The sequence below is a fragment of the Parasteatoda tepidariorum genome, chromosome 5, assembly GCF_043381705.1.
Source record: "Parasteatoda tepidariorum isolate YZ-2023 chromosome 5, CAS_Ptep_4.0, whole genome shotgun sequence".
NCBI classification, from domain to species: domain Eukaryota; kingdom Metazoa; phylum Arthropoda; class Arachnida; order Araneae; family Theridiidae; genus Parasteatoda; species Parasteatoda tepidariorum.
This window is the reverse complement of record NC_092208.1, coordinates 93,123,641-93,145,728: the sequence shown is the minus strand read 5'-3', so window position 1 is coordinate 93,145,728 and position 22,088 is coordinate 93,123,641. Positions and strand designations below refer to the sequence as shown.

At 28.0% G+C, this 22,088-nt stretch overlaps 2 protein-coding genes and 1 long non-coding RNA gene across 7 annotated transcripts in view; 2 read left to right on the top strand and 1 right to left on the bottom strand.

The window, feature by feature from the left end:
• The window catches only part of LOC107446523 (uncharacterized), a 7,058-nt gene extending 4,506 nt beyond the window's left edge, over positions 1-2,552 (top strand). The window contains exon 2 of the long non-coding RNA XR_001584399.3: positions 2,260-2,552. This is a non-coding gene — a long non-coding RNA (uncharacterized lncRNA). The remainder of the gene's footprint in view (positions 1-2,259) is intronic.
• A 6,749-nt stretch (positions 2,553-9,301) lies between these two features.
• On the bottom strand, positions 9,302-13,877 carry LOC107440820 (ribosomal protein S11). The gene is made up of 2 exons (XM_016053873.3): positions 13,747-13,877; positions 9,302-9,833 (listed from the first exon to the last, which is right to left on the bottom strand). Exon 2 carries the CDS (start codon positions 9,811-9,813, stop codon positions 9,337-9,339), a length of 477 nt encoding a protein of 158 aa, XP_015909359.1. The 5' UTR covers positions 9,814-9,833; positions 13,747-13,877; the 3' UTR covers positions 9,302-9,336.
• A 180-nt stretch (positions 13,878-14,057) lies between these two features.
• The window catches only part of LOC107440814 (uncharacterized), a 651,143-nt gene continuing 643,112 nt past the window's right edge, over positions 14,058-22,088 (top strand). For 2 of the 5 annotated variants that reach the window (XM_071180814.1, XM_016053861.4), the window contains exons 1-6: positions 14,058-14,286; positions 16,239-16,333; positions 17,948-18,059; positions 19,640-19,725; positions 19,827-19,918; positions 21,634-21,745. In XM_071180814.1, coding sequence (XP_071036915.1) covers positions 16,252-16,333; positions 17,948-18,059; positions 19,640-19,725; positions 19,827-19,918; positions 21,634-21,745 — 484 coding nt within the window. In that variant the 5' untranslated portion in view covers positions 14,058-14,286; positions 16,239-16,251. The remainder of the gene's footprint in view (positions 14,287-16,238; positions 16,334-17,947; positions 18,060-19,639; positions 19,726-19,826; positions 19,919-21,633; positions 21,746-22,088) is intronic. The other 3 variants (XM_016053866.4, XM_016053863.4, XM_016053865.4) reach the window with 3 other exon arrangements.

The window sequence follows — 22,088 nt, the reverse complement described above, 5'->3', positions numbered from 1 at the left end:
TCAACAACTGAAATTTAGAATAGTGTGATTAAGAAAAATATGTGAACTGTTTGCAATTTCAAATTAATATTGAAATGTACAGGTTTAGAATTTTCTACAGTGAAAAGTTTTCGGAACTTCAGTATTCAAAAAAGTATACAAAAGCTAGACGTTAAGAACGTATCCATTGAGCGAGCATTGGATTGCTAAGCAATCCGAAATGAACTGCGAATGCAGTTCCCGGGGTTGGCGAGCGCCAGCGAGTAGGGGGCGAAGCTTCCTAGTATAGTTTAATAGTTTGGGACTGTATTTTGCTAATCCATATTTATCTTCAATTTGTTGCTTAGAATTGCTTTTACACATTTTTTTTTAACAAGCATCTGGAATTTCTATTAGATAGCAGCAGAATACATAAATATAGTACGCTAAAGATGCTCTCACGATCCATTCGAAAATGTGGTTTATCATTATATTATTCCAAGCCTTTTAATTGAATAACAATGTGATGAATTTTTAAAAATAAATGGGTAAGTTTTTGAAAAGAAAACTACATTAAAGCAAAATAAGAGTTACAACTTAACTTAATTGGTTTCAAAGTATCAGCAGCGATGCTGAGGCGGGAAAAAAAACCTATTTATTATTTTTATAATCGTTGACCCAATTTTTTATTTGAATAATCAGCATTGAGCTTCCAATCCTTAATCTATACCATTCCCGCCGTTAGAGAGTCCAAACTTTTGTGTGGTATAGTGCAGATCTTAGACTTCAAAATGGACCATACAGTGTAATCCATAGGATTGAGATCTGGCGAGTAAGGTGGCCATTCATCAGATGTTGCCTTGCACCACTCTTGTATCTTATTGGCCTTGTGAGCTGGTTTCGTTCCAGTTTACATTGCTTTTTGGTCAACAGAACGTTTTTGATTTATTCTAACGCCCTCATCCACAAAAATATAAAAAACCAGAGATGTTTTGCCGTTAGCACAAAATCCTCCCAGACCATGACAGACTGAATTTTGGCGATGTTCAACAAACTGAGGTGTTTGGAGATCCCATCGTTCTGGGAGTTGTAAAACGGTAAAGAACGGTCTCATTGCTGAAAATTACAATAAGCATTTTCGCCTTTGCACTTCTGCACTTTGAAATCAATTAAATTTATTTATAAGTAAATGTCTATTCTCATTATTATTTGTTATTTTTTATTAATTTATTTATTTTCCATAAAGTTAGATTAAAAATTGTTTGTCCGCTCCACCCTGTTAACATCAAAAATGACCTTACAATAAAAATTATGCTTTTAAAAATTTTCGAAAACATGTTTTATATCAACTTTTTTTAAAATGAAATATCAATCGAAACTTGTATTCGTAAATTGAATAAGGTAATGATTAAATGTAATTTATAAATAAAATGGAATTTATAAATAAAATGAAATTTAAAAATAAATAAAGGAAGATGAAAAAAACAAAACAGCAAACATAAAAAAGAATTAATTTTTAGTTACAGAAGAACATCAGAACTATATTGCATTATCAAACGGTTTTGTTATTCCTAAAACTAAAAGGTTGCCTCTTCCTGTTCTGAAGCAAATTCTTATAAAAAATCTGTTCAACGTCAACAATATTCTTTTTAAACTTATAACAGGATTTAAAGCAAAATTTAGACTCATTTGCAATGAAAAATATCAATTCACAAGCACTCTTAAAAGGAAAAATATTATTAATATTAATAAAATAATTAAATAAAGAAAAAAAACTAAAAAAAAGAAAACAAAACGAATACAAAACCATATTTAATGAATTTAAAGGGGGAAAATGAATTTATCATCAACATTTTGACCCTGAATTTATAATTATTGATGTGCGCATATAGGAAGTAGATTAACACCTTTTCTGTCGGATTTTTTTCGAATTTCCGACCCAAAAATTTTTTTTTTCTTTTGCTGAAAATTAATATATCTATTCTAAATTCGGAAATACAAAATATTTTTGACAGCAAGCAGTTTTTTGCTTGATCTATTGGTGGTGAAATACGCCCAAGTTTATTCAATGAAGATATGCTAGATATTCTATGAAGTTTTGTCAAAAGATTTCTCTATATTTTATAAATTCTAAGAGGTCATGAATCATAGATCGATTTAAGGAATTCAATATCACGACATAAAAAAATTGTGTAACATTTTCTGTTTAACTGAAAGGAAAAAAAAAAAAGATTCTTTCTTTTAAACTTTATTTCTAATAGTTAAATTATTCGTAGAAAATAAATAATTGTTCTTCTGCAGATTAAAAGTGAAAATGCCTGGTGGACCTTGTGGACCAAACTGCACCTGCGAGAAATGCCGTTGCTGTTCTGCAGCTTCCAAATGTACTTCTAACTGCAAATGCGACAACTGCCGTTGCTGCCAGAGGAGCCAGAAGTGCAATTGTGGTGATTGCAAGTGCTGCGGTGAGGCCAAGTGCTGAAACGTATCTCGAACAGATTGAAAGCAACCAAACAAAGAATTGATGAATAAAAATATTTATTGTCCAGACATCTCGTTGTTATAAAACTAATAAATGCTATTCGTTTGAGAAATTTTTGAATTTGCTTGCCCTTTTTGAATTTGCATTTTTGTTTAATTTTTAACACAGTAACTTAACTTTTCTAAGACAGATCTCCAGATAAAACCACATTCCCTAATATTTACAGAGTAATATTTTGCAGATTTTTGCGACATAAACTAGCATGATTTTAATTTTTATTTAAAAATTTGTCTATGTATTAATCAAACATTAACAATGAATGCAGAAAATAGTTTGTTTCTTCTAAATTTATTTATCCTTTCCTACATTCACAGGAAAAAAAAATTTACAAGGTCAATGCAATCTTAAGGTGCGCAGATTTTTTAATTTTTTTAAAAAAAAATTAAACCTTTTTGGCAGCACTTCTACAAGAATATCAAAAACTTCAGCAAACATGACCAAATGAATGCAAATAATCATTTTTTTGTTGCAGTTACTCTTTGAATAAATTATTTATATTTACATTGAAAATAATAGATTTAATGTTGTTGTTGTCGTGTCTATGCTAGTGCAAAGATTAGAGTCCTCCAAAAGTATTGATTACAAAATTTGCAAGCTCTGGCATATCGGGCTGCTCGAAAAGTAATTTTTTTTTAATGAAAATGAAAAGGGACTTTCTTAGAGGGAATGAATATTTACCTTTCTGGCAGTAGCATGATTCCAAGCGCTGAAAATTTTTGTTCTTCGCCAGATGATTTTTGACCTCATTATTTGAAGTGAAGGTTTTACCCCCTAAAAATATTTATTAAATCCCGGGTTTTTCAAATGATCGATTAAATTCGATCATTTATTTTCTCAGCGATTTCACGAGTTCGCCAGTTTGCATCAATGAAGCTTCAATTGGAGTGGAGCATCTTCGTGCATCTTAATCAAAACAGCTTTTTGGCAGTGGCGATACACACAGCGGATCATTATTTTTTTTGCTTCAACACCATTTTTACCTTTTTGATAGTGAAAAAGTAAAATATGCCGAAAATTCTGCTTTCATACTTGAAAGGGCACCCACCAAACACTACTGCGTAGAATCAATTGAACTTTTTTCACAAACAAGCCTTTGCTATATCAGCTGTTAAAATATACAAAAATTATGTGGCTTAAGTTTGAAGCTGTGAAAATATATAATGAAGTCCGGTATTGAGAAAAAAAAAATCAGAATTACTTTACGAACAGCTCCAATAGTTCCAGGAAGAAAAAAAAATTTACAAGGTCAATGCAATCTTAAGGTGCACAGATTTTTTAATTTTTTTTAAAAAAAATTAAACCTTTTTGGCAGCACTTTTACAAGAATATCAAAAACTTCAGCAAACATGACCAAATGAATGCAAATTATCATTTTTTTGTTGCAGTTACTCTTTGAATAAATTATTTATATTTACATTGAAAATAATAGATTTAATGTTGTTGTTGTCGTGTCTATGCTAGTGCAAAGATTAGAGTCCTCTAAAAGTATTGATTACAAAATTTGCAAGCTCTGGAGCCCGATGGCCATGGAGAATTTCGATGGGAGGTGCTCCAAGTTGAAAGAGGGAGCCGATAATATAACAGATTTAATATAACATGCAATTGAATTTTAATCTATGTACAGAGGTGATTGTGAGCCCAACTCAAAAATCCTGAAAATTTCTTGAGTATAATCATTAATGACGCATTTCAAAAAATTAACGTCTTTATAAATTGAAATCATTGATATTTTCAAAACATGAAACTCTAAATAAATTATATCAGCATAATTTAAATGAATAACTATGTATAAGTTTACTTTATCTCTAATCGCATTTATTATTCTACCAAAAAAATATTTACAAATAAGAGATGCCAAGTACAGGAATTTTGATACATAAATGTAATGATTTCTCGAATCACACATCATCTCTGCTTTCTGTGACATTAAAAAAAAATATATAAGTTCTAATTTCAGTAATAATTCTATTAAAAATTCCATATATATATTTGATTTAAAAAATTTTTTTTATATCGTAATGCTTTAATAAATTTAATTATTTTATTGTTTCATAGAAGTATCATAATTTTAAATTCGAATTATTAATTAAAACAGTTGGTGATAAGAAAAATAAATGCTGGAATGTCTTTTTTTAAAGTTATAATTGTATAAGAAGGAAATTTAGTTTTTCTATCTTAAAACATTTATCAAACTGTAGTAACTGTTAATAGACGTTTCTAAAGAATTGACTAGTTTTCCGATTTGTTTATTTTAGCCTCTTTTTTTTATTTTATTGCATGTATATTGATATATTTTTACAGTCATATTCAATAGTATAAGGTTTTATATGATAATAATTGGTTAGGAAGAAAAAAACAACTTTTAATGCCTAAAAAATAAGATTGATAAAAAAAATAAAATAATAGACGGTCAGTGTTAAAGGGGATATTTCTGTATCGTACAAAAGTATTTATGCAAATTTTTACTTATTTTCGTTTACACAAATCAAATTAATTGGACGAATTTATTTTGATCTGCACAATTGGATATTTGGATTTTGACGAGATCGGATAATGTTGCCATTTGCAATGAATTTGTTTTGTCGAATAACGGACGAGGAACAAATATGTTAATGCTACATTTTTTCCCCTTTTACACTTTCATCTGAACAAATTCAGATATTTTCTCTGTATAAAAATAATTTAAACAAAATGCACTTGACATATTTTTTTGAGCAGTCTGGAAAGTTTCAAGGAGAAAACGCATCCTTTATCCAGAATAAACGTTTTTCAGTAAATACTCTGATGCAATTATGAAGTTGACTTATCAATGTTACTTTTCTCATGACCATTTCCCAACTAAATACATACTTATTCTCTCAAATTTTTAAGTCACTTTAAAAAACATCTAACAACCTATGCAACTAGAGAGCCCTGCTAGAGTCGAAACTAGAGAAAAGAAGAAAAATCATGCTTTTATTTATCCTGGCACAATATTATGAAAATAATTAGTTAAATGTAACAGATCTTCTAGTTTTCTTTTAATGAATTTAAGAAAGCGGAATCATCTACTACATTTTTACATAGTTTTTTTTTTTTTTTTAATGAAGAAATGCATACGTTGTCAATATCAGGGGTTCCCAATTTTTTTTCCGGCTATGGAACACTAAATGATCAACCTTCTTTTGACCGAACCTTGATGAATAAATTTCAAAAGTGATTGAGGGCATATTAATTAATGAAAGGTTATTAATTATTTTGAACGTTCTTTTCACAGGGTAAGTAGCCAAATATTTCAATAAAAAATAAGCACCTTTTAAGGATATTCTTAAGCACTATATACATTACCAAAATAATTTTCAAAAACTTATATGTTCGATATCAGAGGGTGGAAAATGAAGTCTGAAATTTAGAATATTTTGCAAAATGCAGCAGAGTTGCACACGAGTAGACCCAGCTCAGTAGACGCAAATGAACTTGCAAAGTATTTCACCAAACATGTAAAACATTGGCGCTTTCATACGCTATGGACCGACTGTATGCTGAAAAGGATTGGGGTTGAATGGATTGTGAAAATGTTGAATAGAACAATGTGAAAAGCACAATTTGGCGTACTACGCGGGAAAAATCAACAGAAAGAAAAAAAAAAATCTCATTTAGAAAAGGGAAATTTAAGCACTTTTTAAAAACACCCAATGAAAATAAGCATCTTTAAGGGCTTCTAAAAACGAAAATAAACACCATTAAAAACGCTACGCACCATGTTTCATGCTATCGTTTTGTCAATATTAGTCTTGAAATTTGGTTTTATGTCAGACACAGGCCTGGATCGGCATCTATAGTCTAGTTTTTAACTTAGGGCAAAAAAAAATCACCATCAATTAGTTGATGTCCTCATACTAATATTAAATTAATATTTATAATTTAGTAGCCCTCAATTCACCATTTTAAAATTCTATAATTGATTCTTTTAAAATCAGATGCATCAATCTGAACGAACGTTCTGATGACCACTTTATTCTACTCTAGTAAGCAAGGATTTTAAAATAATCGATTTGGAATCAAAGAACAGAAAAATAAAAATTTACAACTCAACATCTTTTGACTTCAATAATGAAAATTTCATAGTTTAAGTAAAAATTTTACACATCCATATTTTTAAGACGATGAATGCACTCCTTTTAGTTTCAACCAATCCAGCAACAAACATACCACAGTAATTTTATCAAGGAACTTTTAAATCATTTAGTAAATTACTATTTGTTTTCCTTTCTTTAAGATAATTACTTTAAGATTAAAAATCAAATATGATTGCTATTATGAAAGAATATTGACTAACTTATGCTTTTAGTGCAACGTTAAAATTTTCTATGTATTGATATTAAGCTATTAGGAATTGTTCAGCGCTCCATTATTTAAATCGTGCCAGAAAGTTTTGATGTAAATAAAATAGTTTTGAAATGAAAAATATTATACATTTTTTATTTTTGGAGACAATTTTATATATACATATATAATTGAATGTTTGGTATTTTTAAAAGTAGTATGGTGTATGTAGACTGTTTCAAAGAGAAAAAAAAAAAAACAGATTTTTTTTATGAGATTTGAATTTTCAGAACCAAAAAAAATTTTCGATTTATTTTTAGTGCATGCGCAGCAAAAAAGAACTACTTCAAATACTCATATACTGCGCAGTTTTTTTTTAAAATTTTAAACCAATAGTTTTGTAATTAATTTTAAATTGCAACAAAAACTTTGTTTAATTCCATTGAATATTTTTAAAGCCGTAAAACAAAGAATTAGCTTTTATTTTTAGAATAAAAACATTCATATCTTCATTAATATTTACGCTAGGTTTGCGAAATGTTATGCTGTTACTAAAAACAATTTGAGTAATTGGTACAAAGTTCCAAGCTTATTTCTGGCCTAGGGTGTTAAAACACTTATTTTTCATAACTTATTATAGGTCTCCCAAACCTCTAAAGCTTATCGAGTTAAAAATAACTCTAAAGGTACAATAGGAATTTCTTGGGAAATTTAAAAAAAAAAGTGTACATATTATGCATATATATCTTTCCTGGTTTTTGACTATCCTGACAACCCTAAACTTTATTACTAAAAAAGATAATTCTATTTACAGAGCTCATTCTAGGCAGGGTAAACGGGGCACAGCACCCTGCTGCCCCTGAAGTAAATTAATGCCCTGATGTAATATACTCCATACCCTTCTTTATCCCCCCCCCAAACTATACAATGGATTTCTTAAACTTTTGTTATTTTAAACTCTTTTTATTTAGTTTGTCGTTGCTGTCAATACATAGATTTATATGGGAAAGGAAAAATACCCACCTTGTTGCACTTGTCTTTGAAAGTTTGCAATTACTTGCACTATCATATCATAATTACAGACACTTAAAAACATACCTTTATTAATATATGCATGCATTTTAAATAAATTACTAAGCTAATTAGCTCGATTTATATGTTAATTTATTAATAAAAATTAGTAATTAATGATTTGCTACTTTTATAAAGTAAAAAATAAATTATTTTATTAATTTACAATGTTTTTTATTTTGCGAAGTTCAAACGTTTGTTTGAAAATTATTGCATATATATATTTTAATTTACATTTTATAGTGTTTAATCTACATAAGAGTATTTCACCAAACTTTTTGTGACGAAAATCGATATTGTAAAGAGAGGGGGGGGGGACTCGTTCTGAAAAAGTGGATATTAAGTAGCACCTCAAAAGATAATATTTTTGATTTCAGAATTGCTTTGTTTAGAATAGCAAGTTTTCACAATTTTAAATAGTTTCAAATCGATTCATGGAAATTTATAACATTGCATTACTATAACATCCACACTAATATTAAAATTTGTAACAAAGTTTAAGATTTCATTAATCAAATAATAAAATGTCAGTTTTGTATATAGTTATAATAAGTCAACAATAGCTACAAATCATGATTACTGTATTATAAAACGGAATCTATCATCGTTGAAATGACATGAAAGAGACTAATACCTTTCACCTAACAAGATTTGTATTTCAGATACTTAAAATAAGTGCAAGACTGAATTTGTCACCATTAAAATTTAATATAAAATTGCTAAAAGTTTTTTCCTAGAATGACTGAATTTTACAAAACTTCAACTAAGGACGCACAACTTTTTTGAGGGAAGGGCCACTTGCACTGCACATAGATTAACAAAGGGGCCCCTCATATTTAGCCATGTTAGCGGCAAACATGATAATTTTTATCTAAAAATTTGTGTTCTAAGCACCAATTATTTTTATCAGTAAACTTAACACATTTTCAGAAAACTAAATACTTTTAATTATTTGAAATTAATTAAAACTAAAAAAAAAACTGATAAATTTTTTAAAACATGTAACATAAATATTTGCGGAAAGGGGATATAAACTACTAACCAAAATGAAGCTTATGGACTGAAAGTGCTAAAAACTACAGTTTATTAAGTAATAAAAATTTGAATTAAATATTTAATAAAAGAAAATTTATAATGTTTAAACAAAAACCAAATTAAAAGAAACGTTGTGGCCCTCAGGCCATAGGTTGTGCACCCCTACTTTGAACGAATTTTGTGCTATCTATTAGCATTACAAATAAAAATATACCAAATCAAAAGTCCAAACATTTTGACACACCTAAACCACAATTAAAAATTTGCTTTTTAAATTAAATGTTCAGAACATACAAAAACTAGGAATAGCAGGAAAACTTAAGAGACCTGTGTAATAATAATAAAAAAAACAAACAGTGGCAAGGAAGAAACTAATATGAACTCTGTGAATGCTTTTTTAAAACTTTATTTTATACACTAAGTCTTTAAAACTTAGCGAAGGATTTTTTTGTGGCAGCACCTTTTGTCACTTTTAATACATTAAATCTAACAGTTTTACTTAAAGGTCGATTTTCACCGACAGTGACAACATCTCCAATGACAACATCCCTGAAACAGGGTGACAAGTGAACAGACATATTTTTGTGTCGTTTCTCGAATCTGTTGTATTTTCTAATGTAGTGAAGGTAATCTCTTCGGATGACGATGGTCCTGTTCATTTTCATCTTGATGACAGTTCCTCGTAGGATACGTCCACGGATGCTCACGTTGCCTGTGAATGGGCATTTCTTGTCAATGTAGTTACCTTCCTGTGCTTCTCGGGGAGTCTTGAAGCCTAGACCCACATTTTTGGTGTATCTCAGCTTTTTCAATTTCAGTTTGCCCAGACCGACTTTCTTGTTCAAAAAGACTGTGGGCTGTTTTTGAAAGGCCCTCTCGTTCTGCTCCACGACCTTATCCATTTTCTATTTTATAGATCTACCTGCAAAAGAAGATAGATCGAAAATTAATATAAAAAAAAGCACAAATTATGGAACACAAGCATACATTTAGAATTTTTAAATAACAAGGACTTTGATAATAACTAAGCCATGGAACACTTATTATCGGAATAAACAGCACAAGCTTAACAAATATGTAATTTCCATTTATCCGTGCTTTAACACAAATATACACAAGAATACCAGGCAAGACATCTTAAATCCATTAATTGTACTTATGAGTTTTAAAAATGTCCACACATGAAGATTACCTAATCGATTTCTGGCATAAGTAGGCAGTTGATAAAAGAAATAAAGTTTGATGAAAGTTTACATATTTAACTTACTGTTTGAAATCGCAGCAATTTGCAAAACACAAGCAAAGCAAATTATGGCAATATCTATTTATCTATGCCTTTTTTGACACACAAACATCCACTAGAATATCAGGTAACACAAAGGCAATACATCCTTACAAGCCAACAATCATTTCTTTAGTTTAAAACAAGGTCCGAGAAAAGTTTATGTCATAGAATACTTTTATTGTCTGAAATTACAGCAATTTGCAAAACACATGCAAAGCAAGTTATAGTAATATCCATTCATCTTTGCCTTTTTTGACACACAAACATCCACTAGAATATCAGGTAACACAAAGGCAATACATCCTTACATTCCAGCAATCATTTTTAAGTTAAAAAATATCAAAATTTCTCAGTAAAGACTTCAGTAAAACAAAATGCTATTAACCTAAAAATACTAAGACGAAACAAGATAGAGGCAATGAAAAATTCTCCAAATTTCTGTGCTACAAACAAATAATGGAATAAGCGAGAAATTATAATGAAACTGTGGAGTTGAACACTTGGGAGATTCATGTAAATAAGTTTTAATTTATGCAGTTTTCTACTGCAGCTTTAACATCTTTGCTCACTTAAGACATTTCTTTTTCTTTTCCCTCCATGATTATCTTTACTTTTACCAATAAATAAACAAAAAACAAACTATCAGCTGAGTAAGAAACTCTATATGAAAAAGCTAATGTTGGAATTCACAGCAATTTACAGAACACAAGTATTGTAAATATTATGCATGCCATACATTCATTTCTGCCTTTTTTGACACACAAATATTCACAAGAACATCATGTAACACAAAGGCAAAAAATTAGCTATTCAGAAGTGAAATAATTTTCTGTAACATTCAGAAATTTACTCAATACACATAACTTTAAGGATTTCAAAACTATAATGGAAGATATCAAGGTTGGCAAAAATCATGTTAAAAAAATAAATCTGATAATAGATCTTTGCTCAAACTAAACATCCTGAATATGTAAAGAGAATCACCTAATTTTAATAAGGCATTGAGTAAAGAATAATTTAATTTAGACAGTTATTTAAAATTACTATAGGCAGATGTCTCTATAATATAAATTATGGCAAACTATATATTAAGTTTTAACAGCACTGGCTTCTAAATGCATTAAACTTAATAGGTAATTGCAATATGCTTATTAAAAAGAAATTTTATAAACAATGAAAGGAAATTATAACTACATAAAAAATTCAATAAAATTAAAATCAGACATAATGACATGACTATAACTATACAATATTTATAATTTATATTGAAAAATAATTGATATATATCAATGATTTAAAAAAACAAAATAAAATCAGATGATCTAAGCAAATGTAAAAATTGAAACTCTTTTAAGAATCCCAGTATTTAAGTATAAACAGAAAATGATATAGCAAAAATTACAGAAAAAAACTAGGAAATAAGCCTATCTATTATGCAACAAAAAGACAAATAATTTTAAATATTAAAGACATGTTGGATATTACACAAAGTAACAAAATTATTTAATTACATTAATATAGGCATAATATCCATTACTCTCTGCCTTTTTTGACACACAATAATTCAAAAACTATCATGTAACACAAAGGCAAAAATTATAAAAAAAATTAATAAATAAAAAATTTCAATTAGTTCTATGAATACTCAAATTAAAATCTTTCTAGTAATTTCAAACTGCTTTGTATTATATACTGTAATGAAAATTAATTTTAAGCAATAGTAAGATTAATGTCATATTTATAAGAACTTAAAAGGATAATAAATACTGCATTTAACCTAATTAAAAAAAAAATATCAGTCAGATACAAATTAATCTGAACTAATAGAATTATCTAGATATTATAAACACAAAAATCCAAGAATACAACAATAAACACAAAAATACTAGATAACTAATAAACTAAGAATACAAATAAGAATACTAAATAAACTAAGAATACAAATAAACACAAAAATCAATGATTTAAATTCTAAGACTGAAAAATTTAAAAAACAAGAAAGAAGTTCCAAAACAGTTTCTTCCGCAGACAAATTACTGAGCAATCATTTGTCACTTATAGGACAAAATAAACTGCGGAAAGCCAGTCAAATAAATGCTATTCTTTTAGAGCAGTGTTTCTTAACCTTTTTGGTATAATGGACCCCTTTTAAAATTTTTAAAGAAGTCACAGACCACCCCCTGTGAAAAAATTTATTGAATAAAAACATCAATTATTTCGCATTAAAACCTTTCTATTCTTTAAACAAACTAAAACAGGGAAAAAAATAACCTTTTAATTCTTAAAATAAAGCTTTAATGCTGAAAACGTTCTAAAAAAAGCACTTAAAAAAATGCTCCTAAAAAAAACAAAGATTTTTTTCCCCAAAAAATTGCAAGTAAATCTATTTGGCAACTTGGCGATTGTAGTTGGTGCGATAGATCACATTAAGGAAATGTCCCCCAAAATATTACAATAAATAAGAAAAATTATCTGCAAAATTTGAACTGGTGAACATCACAATATGGCTAATATTGGACACCAATAACTTTCACTTTAGGTACACATTGATTTCAAGCTGGTTGACTGAATAAACAACTAAGACAAAGTAGTTATATTGCGTATACAATGTAGCCTTCAAACAGAAAATATTTTAACGATTTAAAATCAGGACACGGGCTGACATTTTGTATATTCTAATGACTAATTGTGCTATATAATCAGGGGAAGAGGAATACACAATAGCCAGTCAACTTATAAGAATATTAAAACATATCAATTTCAAGGGATGAAAATATTTGACAGATATGGGTACTAGGTACATATTGTTAATTTCAGATAAAAATAGACTTCTCAAAAACAAATTATTTAGCTTAGTTCATTGTCTGGTAGTATAACCTACTAGCTTTGCTATTCTCAGTAACTCAAGAAATATATATTATGTATATATATATACATAAAAAAACAAATAATATTGACAAAGATACATCTTCAGGCAATGACCAAACATGAGGGGGGAAAAATACTGAAACAAACCGATAGATACTTGTCAGTAGCAGAGAAATTACTAGTTTATAATTTTGTAGAATTTCCACAAAAAGCCACCTCTAGTTAATTAATATTAAAAAAACACATGTTTGTTTATTAATTTCAATTTCGAGAATCTATCACAACTAAAAGCGTTCATACCGAATTTTTGAATGTTTACCCTAAATTTTATGCACACCAATAGATTTTATGCATATAACATAAAAATATACACCAGTGTTAAAATTTTGGATTAACTCATTTCTCTGCGAAACGTCGATGTTGAGATCTTATTACTATTGAGCTGCTAATTTCACATTACTTTTAAGGAATGATTAATACACATAGAAAATTAATTTAATCAATAATAGCGCATTTATTTTCATAAAAAAAAACTTTGAATACCAATGCTCACACATTAAGCCTTATCGGTTTATGAACATAGCTTACGTTTGTTACCATTTTCTGGAACGTTTTTTAATTAAGTACACAATGGTTCCACTTTATAAAATTAGAATAACAAAATAAAATTTCAAATACTTACCAATTAGTTATTAAACACAAATATTAATAATAATCTAACATCCAAATGGACGAGAAACGTGTACACCGAAATTTTAGTAAAATTGGGAATTGTTGCCAAAATTCCGGAAGAAAGTTCTGAGATGAGTGGAGTTGATTTCTTGAGTCCGAAGAAAAACATTTCTTTAAATAGGCAAAAATGTCTGAATTAATTTATTTTACAGAAAAAAGTATATAATTTAATGTTTTTTAAGGAAATCCTATGCTTCTCTGCTATATTTATTTTTAATTGTTTTAGATCAAAAGTTAATTACAAAAATTTGGCAACAATATCTTATCGTAAAGAAAAATAAACAAACTGCGCGGTTGTTTCGGTCTGTTCTTGTGTTAAGAATATTTTAATAGTGAATATTTAATTAAAGTACTGATTTTAAGTTTTCTTTATTTATAACAAGTAGTAAATAAATTTCTTACTGTATTTTTATAAAAATTAGTTTCACTTATCTTGTATTGGGAAAAGTTGATAATATATGATTTGATTCTTTATCAATTTTCAAACTAGGTATTTTTATCATAGTGTATTTTTAACGACTTTTAAAAATAATGCTAAGAATAGGTTTTTATTTATTTTTTAATACTTTTGGAGTTGAAGTAACTTATAATAAAGCAAATTTAACACGTTTTTTTTTCTATTTCATTTTGAAATTCTCTAATCTATCAAATGCAAATCTTACAAATTTTTTGTCGTTAATTTTTTTTATCATAGCAAATTATTTTGTTTCATGTTTATGTTATTTGGACACAACTCTAATTGGTTGTGCTCTGCATGTTCCGAAAATTACTGTAATCGAATAGAAAATAGTACTGATTTGTTTAGAAAAATTCATTTTCAGGATTGAGTTAAATATATATTTTTCTTTCCAGTGAAAAAAAAATAATTCGCCAATACCTTTGTCAGAACACAATTTTATTAGCCAAATTACAATATTGCATTTGGCACGAATGCTTAGCGTGGGCTCTGATTATGCAATTTATACTGTAACAAGTAAATACTTTATATAGCTAAAAGTGTTTTTAGTTTATTTAAATAAAAAATAATTTTTAAAGAGTGGCAAAAAAGTTTTTTCTGGTAAGTTAGCTAAGAGTTTATCAAAGTTAGTTAGAAATTTATTTTTCTCTTAACCAATTTTTACAAATATTTCTTGCAAAATAGTAATTATTATTATAGTAATTTTAGTATAGTAATTTCATCTGCAACTACCTACTGCAAATGTAGTTAACTACAACTATTTTTTATAAATGTAGTGAATACAAACTACTTTCGAAGTGTAGTCACTACTTCACGATTTTCAGGAGACATGTTAGGTTCCATTCACACAAATCTTCAAAAAAGTCTTCAAATTTTTTTGTTACTTTGAAAATGAGTCAGAATTACTTTGTGAAATATGCATATCAAATGGTTAAAGGGGGTAATTTAGGATCGAATTCAGTTATAATAAAATATTGCACACATTGATAAATTTAACGATGGTAAGTGAGTGTCCTTTCAAAATTGAAAAGTTCCTTTTCTGTGAGGAAGCACTTTGCCCTTTTTTAGATCAGGAAAGAATTCTGTCTCTTAAATACTAAATTTTTGTAAATGTTCTATTTCATTTACAGGGTTGCCACAGGCGACTAAAATGCAACTATTTTCGGCATGAGGCAACTATGGCAACTTTTTTTGCCTGAAAAGGCTAAAAAAGCAACTATTTTCAGGAAGAGGAGATTATTGGGAGACTTTTTCGTACTCCTAGCGATGATTTTTTTTTAGCATAAATTGGGTTTAAAATCTGCTACCCACGATAACTTTTGAACACACGGAACTTTTTTTTCTTAAAAAATTTTGAATTGCAAATTTGAGTCTTCACTTTTTAATTTGTTCAATCTGCAGATTCCTTTGTAAGTCTATTGGGCTTCTTGGTCACCTTTTCAATGGTTATTGCTTCGAAATACCGCATGATTTAAAAAAAAAAAGAGAAAATTTTTTAATAAGATATTGCGATGCGTGAATTTCAAATTTGAGTAATCACTTTTCACAATATATATGTGTATATATATATTTCAGCGATAAATTATTGATTAAAGGTAAAATTGTGCTAGAACATTAACGCTTATATGAAATTTATCATATTTGCCACCAACTTGACTAAATGGATCATGGTATATGACAATTAAGTCATTTAATAACATTTTAGTCATAATTTTTGATGAATTTTTGTNAATTTTTGTTCTTATTTAGGCAACTATTTTCATAGCTTTTGGCGACTATTTTCATGCTTTAGGCTACTAAAAGCAACTATTTCATCCATTTTTTTTCTGTGGCAACCCTGCATTTATATATTTTCTCAAAGAAAAGTTTAGAAGAACACAAATATAAATATGTGTAAATAAATTTTCAACTTCTGCAACTGTTTTAATCTACAAATGTTCAAAAAACACTTCTTTGATGTATTAATTGTATGATTAATTTCACAGGTCTGCAACGAATATGTATAATCAGCTGAAGCTTTGGAATAATCTCTCTAGATTTTCACAGTGTAACAAAAAGAAGTTACATGTATGGACAAAAGGTAATATTTTTTTAACTTTTAAAATTGATAGTTTTGTTTTTTAACTATAAATAATAGGTAAATTAATAGTATTAAATTTGTCAACATTTAATTTTTAAAATTGATAAATTTGTTTTTTAACTATAAATAATAGGTAAATTAATATTAAATTTATCATCATCTGTTTATTCTGATGTGTGAAATTTATATTCTTGGAATCTGTGTAACCTTGATGATCTGTACCAAAAGTGAATTTGTGATATTTTTATAAGGATACCTGTTCACTTGAACTACAACTCCCAATTATTTATAAAAATTAAAAAATAAAGATTGTATAAAGGTATACTAGGGAGGTAAGTAAGTAAAGGTATACTTATAGGTTGGGCAGCTCCAAAAGCAGGGCACATGTACCAGAGGCAAGGGCGCCGGCAGAATAATATAAAAGGGGGTGCAACCCTCTAACAAACTAACCCACCACCCAAAAAAAATTTTTTTTTAAAAAATTATTCTGTTATTACATTTTGTTTTGTACTTTCATCTGTTAATTTTTTTCAACATACATTTCTTCACAGTTAACAAGATATTTAAAAAAAGTACGAAATTTTTGTACTTGCAAATTTTACCACGAGAAACTGTATTGAGGGCGCTGGCATAGCTATTGACTTTGATTTATTGTTTTGATGAAGTTTTACAGTTGTGAGAAGTCAGTTTTTGTTATATATCTTTGTTAAGCTAAATAACTAATCAAAAATATAATATTATTTCTATTTTATTAAATAAAATTTAAAAATATAGTTTAGATATCTGCCAAGTTTGTGCATGTTCAGTGTGTATAAGAAAAGAATCAAAGATGACTCAGAATTCATTGAAAAAGTTATGAACAGATTTGGATATCAAACATGAAGATTACAATTCTTGTTTGATGAAATAATTTTTTAATTGTTATGCTTCCATAATTACTTAATTATTTGTTTTTGAATAAAAATTTTTTATAACAAAATTGTTTTTCTGTATCTCTTTAATTGTTTAAAGAAAAAGCCAGGGGGGCGCAAGTGCACCCTCTTGCACCCCGCTGCCGACGCCCTTGACCAGAAGTCTATTGTATCTAAACCCTAAATCATAATTAGCTAGAAAGCCCTATAGCTGAAACAAAATTCAGCAAACACCTTACAGGAACTTCATGCAATTCCCAGGCTTTAATACAATGTTGTCCTAAATACTGAAGAGGAATGTCTACAGTTTATACAATTCAAGTTGGTCCCATATTGTGATGGTTTTTATTAGTTTTTCATATGCCACTGCTTGTTTGGCTCCAAAATTTGGTGCTTTTTTTTGGAGCAGGCACTGATACGGAAGTCTTCTATCAAATTTATGAACAATTAAACATTTTTCACCCTTAAAATATTAAAAAATGTATATGGTAAAAACCTTTTTATGTACAGATATAAGACGAATATTAAATAAATTATTTTAGCCACAGCTTTAATTAATAAATTTTTTGTGTCAATTAAGTTTATTGTTTAAATTATTTTATTATTCTTTCTGCATGTTTACCTATGTTTTTTTATTATGCTTCCGTCTTTCTTTCATTTTTACCTATGACAAATGAAAATAATTTTCTTAATTGTCATTTAGAGTTTGTTAAGTTTTCTTCTGAGGTTCGAGATGGTTTGTCACAATCAGCTCCTATAGTTGCTCTTGAAAGTACAGTCATCACTCATGGTTTGCCTTTTCCTGATAACTTAAGGTATATTTATTTTCTTATCTGAAAATTTTAGTCCCTCTTTAACTTAAAAAAAGTAGTTTCGGAATTCCAAATTCAAACTAAAGTTTCCTCGTATTTAAAGATTTCACTAGTCTATACATATTTTTACTCGCCCATTCACATGTCCATATCATTAAAAAAAAAACAAATATTTAAATGAAGCAAAATAAATTTACTAGTGCAAAATTTAAATTCTTGTAAACTAATGAAAAACTGCAATTCAAACTTTTATATAAAGCAAAATAAAATTTTTTCTCAATTAATAAAAAATTGTGAATTAAACTTTAATACCCTGTGGTAGAAGGACAAAGGATTGGATGGTGATTAACAAGCAAATTTTGAATCAGTATAAATAAACCTATGTTCTCGGAAATTTGTAATAAATTATCTCATTCAATAAGTAATACAAGAAGTTGGAAGCACATTTTTTAGAGGATATGTAATGTAGTTTTGGGCAAAGGATTGGATAGTGAGTAACAAAGGAATTTTTAATCAGTAAAGAAATTTTAACTCAGATGTTATGTTTGATAACCAGTCCCTTAAAATTTTAAACCAGTATAAAATCTAAGTACCGGAAATAATTGCAGCTTTCCCAAGTGGTAAGTAATAAAAGAAGTTGAAAGTACATGATTTGAAGCACATGAAGTTTATTCTCGTGGGGAAAAGTAGTGAATAACAAATTTTTTTTTTATAATCTTTTTTTGCATTTAGTTGTCGTGTGGCTGATGGTGACTGCCCCCGTGGCAGAATTGCAGCGACACAACGACATTGTCGCAGAACATTACAGAAGTTTTGCAGAAGGATTTTTCATTTGGGAAGGGGAAAGTTTAGGTTTTCGTTTCTGCATAATTTCTTTAAAAAAGTTTGTTTTTTTGCTCATCAAGGTAAGAAATAATCATGATTTTTCTATTCGCATTTGAGATTAAAAAAAAAAAAAAATAATAATCTGTAATGACTGGCTTCAGCTAGAATTCCAAAATAATAATCTAAAACAAAAAATTCTGAAATCGTGAAAGTTTAAAAGATAGTTCACTCTAAAAAATATGTTCTTTCTTTCATTTTTTTTTCCTTTAAAGAACTCCATATTTTACATACACTTATTTGAGAATCTTTTTTTTAAAAGAGTCCTATTCGCGTGATTCGTGATCTTTATTTTGGCAGTTGCTACCAAATTACGATTTTTAATTTACTATCGTTTAATTTATTTACGAATTTTAATTTGTGTATTGATTTACAAAATTCGAAAGAGAAAATAATTAGTGCATTTTTCCGCCTATAAAATGTGAGAGAATCGCATATAATATTAGAATTAATAAAAATTTTACTTTTGCATTTAAACTTTTTTATGCATTCTATACTTTTTTCTGTAAACACGTTTCTGTTATTTTAAACTAGAAATTGTTACAATTAAAAATATTTTAAAGAAAAATATTAGTTCCAGGGAAGTTGGTCACTGAAAGCCCGTAAAAATTCTGCGACAGGGGTGACTGTTAATTTTTCCCTTTAGCTTTAAAATTTTTTAATACCTTTCAGTTATTTTCTGTTTTCTTAATTTTAAATAGTACTGCTTCAAAAATGGAGGAAGTTGTTAGAAACAACAAAGCTATTCCAGCTACAATTGGAATTATAGATGGCATAATTCATATAGGTAAACATGAATTTTAGAAGTATATTAATGATTTCTAATACTATGTGCTAAAAATGTTTTCACTAGATGTAACCATGTATTTTTTTAAAATGTATTTTTAGGCATGAGTAAAAATGAATTGGAAATTTTGGCATCAAAGAATAGAACTTTGACAAAAATATCTCGTAGAGATCTTCCATATGTTATGAGCAAAGTAATTTTTACTTTTTATTTTTTTCATAATTTTTTTTTACATTCATTGGTTCTCTATGCTTGTTTTATCTTGTATTTTATATAGTTAGCTTTTAAAATAATATCTGGTGTTAGGAATCTGATAATATCTGTATATAATATCAAATATATATAAAATAATTTTTGGTGTCTGGTATTAAAAGACTTTATATGGGTGTGGTGAGTTTCCAATGCATTGGAATTATATTGGTATAAAAAAATAAATTATGGGCTAAAAAATATATCTTTTGAGGATTATTTTTTATTATTTGCTCTATCATAAAATTATACAAAGAATTCAACAAATGCTCAAGCATATCAAGTTATCAATTTCAAATGCCTGCTACTCAAATAAGAACATTCCCTTGTGTTTAATTGTAGCTTTTGGTTTAACAAAATGACAAATATTAATTAAAGTAGATGAAATAATAAGCAAACATGGTAATTCATTTAACTTGTAACATGCATGCGTATTTATGAAATTTGAAATAATTTTTGAAGTATTAATTGTCTGTATGTAAAAACAAACTGATTTTTATAATCCAAAGTCTTTCAAATGGAAGTGGCTTAATTGGGTATAATATAGCCTACGTCACAGGTTGTGTTGTTCCTACTAAATTTAACCCATGAACGGCATTTTCTGCAAACCTAACTTCAAGCCACAAATAAACAAACGAAGTGTTCGATCGTTTAAATAGCTGCTCGCCAGATTTTATTGCATTATAAAGGAAAGTTATTGAAACTAAATACAACTAAATAAACAACAACAACTAAAACAAATAACAACAACTACTAATAACCATAACTAAATAAACAACAACTAAATTCCATTCGTTTAGCATTGCGTCATATGTTGTTCCTACTAAATCGAAGTTGTTGTGTTTTTTTCATATTATACCCAATTAGAGATTGTGACTATGCATTTGGTAAATCAAATAAGGCCTTCATGATCCACTTTCAGATGACTATCTATATATATTAAATAAATAATCATTGTTATGCACATTGTTAGAATCAGGATAAATTCAATTTCGAGAATGCTAAAATTATTTCCTTCCCAGTCGCATCAGCTCATCCTGATGCTCTGGAATTTTGTTTTATTCATATGAATGTTGATTCCCTTGTTAACAACATTAGTTTCTCACCCCCTATCTATAGTGTGTGGAAATGTATTTAACCCTGACTTGTCTTTCTCAGACACTGTGGTTTTTCTTGTTCTATTTTTTTTTATCCTTTTTCTTTCTTGGCTACTGTGGTTTTTCTTGGTTTTTTCCTCACCTTTTTTTTAAATTTTTCTTTGGCAATTTTATGCTTCATTTCCAATCACCTTTGTTTCTCCACTTTTACGCCTGGTACGCCTTTTTTTTATAAGCGCTTGAAACATGTCGACTTTCATCTACTAGTTATGTATTTTTGAAGTGAGTGAAGCTTTTATTCAGGTGATGACTATTAATATGTTTACTTATTTATATTTACATTTATTTTTTTTTGTCATAAATTTGGAAATTTAATTAAAAAATTATAACTAACTGTTTTGGTGATGTTTCACATTAAAACTGGTGTAATTTTGGAGGATCCTTACTCACGTTACTAAAGTGCCCTATTTAATTATAAGTGAAAAAAAAATTATTATTAAATTGTTAATATTTTATTCAACTTTATGGTAAACTGTAATAATGATTAACTTATGTTGTTTAGAAAATGAGTGGTGGAACAACTGTTTCAGCAACTATGATATTGGCTCATAAAGCTGGTGTACCTATCTTTGCTACAGGTGGGATAGGAGGTGTTCATCGGGAGGGCGAAAATAGTAAGTTGTTGTCTTCTCGACATTATATTCTTTGTATACCATATTCTTAAATAAATACATATATATTCTATTTTTACCATGTATTTAAGGCTTAAAAGTCATTCGAATTTCGAAAAATTTAAATATTTACATTTACTCTAACAAACAATTCCTCGAATTTCCTGTTTAATTGTAAAAATTGCTCTAATTTATCAGCCAATAAATTTTTTTTACTGCTTTTTTGTTTTATTACTAAAAAATTTTTCTTATTGATTTTTGAAAATATTAATTATTATAACAGAAATACTTGAACAATAAATAACAATAATACTTGAACAATAAAATAATAATAACAATAAAATTT

What these genes read in the sequence shown, in the direction of transcription:
- LOC107440820 (XM_016053873.3), bottom strand. Translation starts at nt 9,813, where the DNA reads ATGGATAAGGTCGTGGAGCAGAACGAGAGGGCCTTTCAAAAACAGCCC.